This window comes from Dipodomys ordii, unplaced genomic scaffold (assembly GCF_000151885.1).
Source record: "Dipodomys ordii isolate 6190 unplaced genomic scaffold, Dord_2.0 Scaffold30, whole genome shotgun sequence".
NCBI lineage: Eukaryota > Metazoa > Chordata > Mammalia > Rodentia > Heteromyidae > Dipodomys > Dipodomys ordii.
The window spans coordinates 2,729,303-2,735,302 of NW_012267246.1; the positions used below are offsets into that span (position 1 = coordinate 2,729,303).

General features: G+C 48.6%; 2 protein-coding genes across 2 annotated transcripts in view; one reads left to right on the forward strand and one right to left on the reverse strand.

Moving 5' to 3' along the window:
- The window catches only part of Veph1 (ventricular zone expressed PH domain-containing 1), a 117,681-nt gene that overhangs the window by 75,701 nt on the left and 35,980 nt on the right, over nucleotides 1-6,000 (reverse strand). Inside the window, exon 5 of the mRNA XM_013016183.1 lies at nucleotides 760-926. Within this exon, the coding sequence (XP_012871637.1) occupies nucleotides 760-926 (167 nt within the window). The remainder of the gene's footprint in view (nucleotides 1-759; nucleotides 927-6,000) is intronic.
- Nucleotides 5,294-6,000, forward strand: part of Ptx3 (pentraxin 3, long) — a 5,558-nt gene continuing 4,851 nt past the window's right edge. Inside the window, 2 exon segments of the mRNA XM_013016127.1 lie at nucleotides 5,294-5,423; nucleotides 5,806-5,991. Coding sequence (XP_012871581.1) covers nucleotides 5,294-5,423; nucleotides 5,806-5,991 — 316 coding nt within the window.

The window sequence follows — 6,000 nt, forward strand, 5'->3', positions numbered from 1 at the left end:
CGTGTAGATCTTTTCCTTGGCCCAACTTGAGAAACTACTTATTTTTAACCCTGTATAAACATAGTAGACATGCACTAAGGGTTTGGGATCTAGATCAATGGTAGAATGCTTGCCTAACTTCAGCATTCAATCTCCACCAAACAGAAAATAATAAACCAGCACTGAAACTGCCCCGCAGTGACTACAGATTTGCACTATGGCTTGCCTTTGTTGTACCTGGGAAGGATCATTTCTGGTATCAGTTGACTGGTTACATTCTATCTGTGTGTCTGTGAGAACAATTGTCAGTACAATCAACATCTCAGTGGGTAGGTAGAATAAAGCACATTGTCCTTCCAATGTGCATGCTACCACTGGTGAAAAATGCAAATAAAATAAAAATAATAGAATAACATAGAATAGAATAAAAATTTTGCTTTGCCTGATTGCTTGGTGTTCCTGTCCTCAAACAGATTCACCCTCTCTCACTATTCCTCCAGTTTTTAGGGTTTGGGACTTGAGGGCCACACCGCAGGCTTTCCTGGGTCTCCAGCTGGCAAACAACAGAGTGGAACTCTTAGCCTTCATAATTGCAGGAGCCAGTTCATCTATACATGTACACAGATGCATACACACAGGTATGGGAAGTGGCTGAGAGCTTTCCTTGAAGAACTGTTGTTTATTTATGCATGAGTGAGGAGAAGCCCTGAGTACACCATTCCTTCCCTCCATCAGGAACTACATCCTGTTGTTTGCAGCAAGTGTACAAGGCGCAGTTACCTCCACGTGTTTTCTCTTTGCTGCTACATGCAAAAGCTTCAGTAGATGGTACTGTTCTGGGGCCTCCAGCTGAGACATCAACGCCAGGAGTTCACTCAGGCGTCTGTTAATTGGTTGAGGCTGCTTTTCATACACAGCAGGTAGCACCCTCAGCAACATGACATTTCCTGTGGGGTGAACCAGAAAAGGCTTCATCAGTTGGCATGCAGAAGAAACAACATTGATGTCAATACATACCTTTGCACTTTCTTATGCATTACATAGCAACGCCAGTAACTGTTTTCTGTTGGGGGAGAAAAAACCCACAATATCTTATTCTGGGGGGGAAAAAAAAACTCCACTAAAGCATGATTTAAGCTGATTTCATGAAAGGGGCTGTTTCATGATACAATCAGTACTCTTATCCAAGTAAAAATTTTCCTGAGTAATGTACCTCGGGGAAACAAGGCACATTTGACAGTAAGCAGGCCACGCCCTGGGAAGGAAAGGCTCCAGTGGAGAATTCCTGACAAGGAGCCAGGTTTCAATGATGCTAAAATGGAAAGTCAGTGGTGTTGAAAGCTTGAACCCAAATGAAACTGAACGAAGAGAAAAAAATTGGGAAAAACCACAGAGGAATGTCTTCACATTCCTGAGGGCCACAAAGAATGATGGAGGTCAAGGACATTCGGAAAGCAGGCATTGTGTTAGGAATAGTTTAAAAAGTAGCCATGCGGATTTAAGTCCCTAACTTTTGCATTCTTTGAAGGGCCTCAGTTTGTCACATGTGATTTGCCTCCACAAGGTGTGCAGACACCGGGATTTCAAATGGCAACACCTCAAGAGAAAATATTCCATAGGCAAGCAACATATGGGAGCCATCTGTTTATTGCTTGATGGTATGGATTTTTTTTCTCTTGCTCCCAAATTCCTCTCAAATACTTAAGCATCTCAGAGGAATTGGTTTCTAGGGATTTCTTGGACAAGAATTTTCTTGACACTATTTACTTTTTCATTTTTTTTTCTTGGCAACACCAGAGATTGAACCTAGGACCTCACACATGCTAAGCAACGTTCTACCACTGAGCTAAACATACCCCAGCCCCAAATGATTTTCTTTTAAATTTGGCTTTGTTTATAGGAGACATACATGGACAGAATTTTTTAAAAGCAGGAACTGTACACACATAGATCTTCATTAAGAGGTGAGGATGCACTCCTATGTAAAAGATATTTAATAATGGGTATGAAGGAAAGAATTCTCAAATATTTTGAGGTTTTACAGAATATCAATGCTTGCCTTTAGTGAAAGGGATAAAAATGAATGTATATGGTGACAATAAATATTGAGAATTGTCTTTCCCATTTGTATTTTTTGGACTCAGCTCAAACATGTCTTAGTTGTATGCCCACAGAATGTAAGGTGTTGGAAATACTCCATTACATTACATTTTCAACAATTTATGTAATTTATTTTTCTGTTTATCACTTAATAAGAGCTTCCTAAAGGATTGAAAGTGGGGTGTTTGTGTATATGTGTGTGTGTGTGTATGTGTGTGTGTGCACGAGCGCATGTATGCCCATATTGGGGCTTGAACTTTGGACCATGTGCTCTCCCTTAGCTTTTTTGCTCAAATTTAGATGCTTATCCCTGGAGCCATAGGTCTAATTTCAGCTTTTTGATGGTTACTTGGAGATAAGAGTCTCACAGAGCCAGGTGCCATGGTTCTGGCCTGTAATCCTAGCAACTCAGGAGGCTGAGATCTGAGGATCATGGCTCAAAGCCAGCCCACACAGGAAAGTCTGTGAGACTCTTTTTTTTTTGTCTTTTCTTTTTTGGTACTGGGGATCGAACCCAGGATGTTGCACTTGCTAGGCAAGCGCTTTGCCACTGAGCTACATCCCAGCTCAGTCTGTGAGACTCTTATCTCCGAATCACCAGAAAACCAGAAGTGGCGCTGTGGCTCAAAGTGGTAGAGTGCATGGGCTGGGAAGTTGGCTGAGTGGTAGAGTGCTTGCCTTGCATGAATGAAGCCGAGTTCTATTCCTCAGCACCACATAAGCAGAAAAAGCTGGAAGTAGTACTGTGGCTCAAGTGGTAGAGTGCTAGCCTTGAGCTGAAGAGCTGAGGGACAGCACCCAGGCCCAGAGTTCAGGCCCCACCACCACCACCACCAACAACAACAAATGGGCTGGGATGTAGCTCAGTGGCAAAGCGCTTGCCTAGCAAGTATAATGTCTTGGGTTCGATCCTCAGTACCAAAAAATAAAAGACAAAAAAAAAAAGTGATAGAGCACTTGCCTTGAGCCAAAAAGCTCAGGGCCAGTGCCCAGGTCCTGAGTTAAAGCCCACCACCACCAACGCAAAGAAAAGACTTCTTTGCTCAGGTTGGCTTTGAACCATGATCCTTAGATCTCAGGCTAGTATTATAGACATGAAGCACTGGTACCCAGAAGGATTGAGAGTTGAGTGCAGCACTGAATTTGTACGGAACACACTAGGTCACAGGGCTTAGTTATAGTGACACGATGACCATCTTCTGATGGAAGATGTCATGATGTGGGACAGAAACACCACAAGTGGCTTTTTGTACAATGGTAACCGAAGGCCTAGAAGGAGAACTGTCACTAGCTTAGAGGAGAGAATCCTAGCTCAGTCATTTTCAGCTGAGCTCAATTTTAAATCAAGTAATAAAAAAGTCAATGCAGAATAATTTTCTGTGTTAGAAACTGATGCTAGAATGTGCCCATCAATCTATAAGCAAACCCACAGGTGGTATGCAAGTGGTTCCAAATGAATCTACTGAAGGATAATAGACTATGGAAAGCTCAAATAGTATAGTTCTTTGAGAAGATTAAGTCAAAGCCCAGTAAAATAAGTACCAGGAAATGGGTACCTGCAAGAGGGGATTGTGGGGCCAAAGGGAGAGAGGTAGATGAAGCTGGGAAATGGGGAGAATTCAGGCAAGAATTCATTGTACATACCACAGAATTAAGAAAAATAAGGGAAGGGGTGGGTCAAAGGGGGTGGAAATGTTGAAGGGATCACACAAACTGCTCTGCTGAATGGCAAAAAATTCAATATCTGACTTAAAAATGAAGAAAAGTGAGGGATGGGGAGGAGGCAGCTGGGAGGGGTGGGTGAGAGGGTTGGACAGGCAACATTGATCAAGCAGCACCATATCCATAAACTGCTTTCTTGAATGCAAACTCCCTTGTACAACTATTCAAAGATAATAAAATAGTATCCAGAAAAGGGAAACTGGTGAACACAGCTGAATGAAGAAATCTCGTTCTCACTCATAAATTATGACAGTATAGGCAATAAGGGCAGGGGCCAGACACTGTCCATCACCTTGTGCCGTAATTGTTTCCTGTGAGTTTCATTGTTCTCCCTGAAGACAATCTCCACGCAAGAATCGGTGTTTCTCTACATGGGAAATCTTCACACCGTTAGTACATGTGTATGTCTCCATAATCTTTTGCATGACTTCACATTTTATGAATAACATCGTAGGTTACAGTGTAGTTAAGTTATTCGGTGATATTAATTATATGATAGTATATCCTACTACATGATATACCATATGCAGTAACATATTTTTCCATTCCCATTGACGTGTTTTTTTTTTTTTTTTTGAGGATTTTCGCCATTTGTTCTCATAGCTGGACGGTGTTCTGTTTATAGATGTGGGCAGCAGCTCTCTAATCCACCCTACAGCTGATTCCACGTTTACCAACCCGTGTCACCTACTCCCTAGGCACGGTTTCTAGCCATGTCATGGACCGTGGGTCGTCTGCAGGTGCAGATGAACCGGGTCTGAGAAGGCGAATGTGCAGTGAGTCTTGATTGGGTCTGTCCAGGTGCTGGGACCACAGAATTCCTAGCAAGGCAGATTCCCCAAATGGGTTTCTAGATCTTCCCAAAGCCTCTGCACAGAGGATGCGTTTGTTTTCTGTGGCCGTCACAGCGGAGGATGGCAAAGTAAATGTACTGTCTTCCGTGGACGGAATTCCAGGCTGGACAGGCACGTTCCTGGCCGAGGTCAGGGCCAGGCAGGCGCGCGCTTAGTACCCGGGAGAGAGTCGGCTCTTCCGCTCGGCCAGCCGGTCGGGGTGGGAATCCTGCGCAGGCTTCCCCCCGCACCACCCCCCGTGCCAGATGGTGATTTCTGTACCCCTGCGCTCCCGACGCCCCCCCCCCACTCCCCTAGCCCGGCCAATCCAAGTCACCACTGATCTCCAGGGGACAGTGGGAGTCCAGTCCCTCTTCTCTCTCCCCGCTGGCCCTCCTCCAATCAGGGTAAACCATTGTGCAAGTTCTGGGCTCCCCGACTTCCCCCGTCCCCTCCCCCAGAAGCTGGAACTCGCTTCGCGCGCGCAGGGCGGCGTTGCGCGTTTGCCCCCGCACGGACTCGCGGTCCTTATTAAGGGCCGGGCTGGGCCCGGGCTCACACCCCCTCCGCGGCTGGGCTCCGACGCGGCCAGCCCCCGCGCTCCTTCCCAGGCCGGCGCTCACATCCCCTCCGCGACCCCGACGCGCTCCTCCCTGGCCATGCAGCTCCCCGCGCTGCTGCTGTGTGCGCTGAGCGCCGCCGCGGGCGCTGGCCCCGCGGACGACTACGAGCTCCTGTACGTGAACCTGGATAACGAGCTGGAGCCCGTGCAGCTCCCCACCGACGAGCGTGAGTCTCCCGGCTCCCACACCGCGGCGCCTCTCGGGTCCCGCTGTCCCCCGGCGCGCACGGCACAAAGACGATCGCGCAGACAGGGGTCTGTCTGCGCCTAGAGATTCACCCGGGGGGCGCTCTGGAGACCTTCACGCATCTGCTTTGGGGGTGTCCTTCAGAGGAGGGGTGCTAAGAGCAGGAGGTGACCTGGTATCCCCGGGGAGATAGGCCGGGACCAGAGACCCCTGGGGAGATCGGCCGGGACCAGAGGCCCCTGGGGAGATCGGCCGGGACCTGGGACCCCCAGGGAGGCCGGCAGTGGACCTGGGACCCCCGGGGAGGCGCGGGAAGGCCCCGGGCGGGCCGGTGACCGGTGCGTGTGTGTCCCGCTCCCTAGCCACGCCGTGCGACTGCCGCCGCGAGCCCTCGGAGTGGGACAAACTGTTCACCATGCTGGAGAACTCGCAGATGCGGGAGGCCATGCTGCTGGAGGCCACCGACGTGGTGCTCCGCGGGGAGATGCAGAGGCTGCGAGCGGAGCTGGGCCGGCTGGCGGGCGGCCTGGCCCGGCCATGCACCGCGGGCCCCGGGG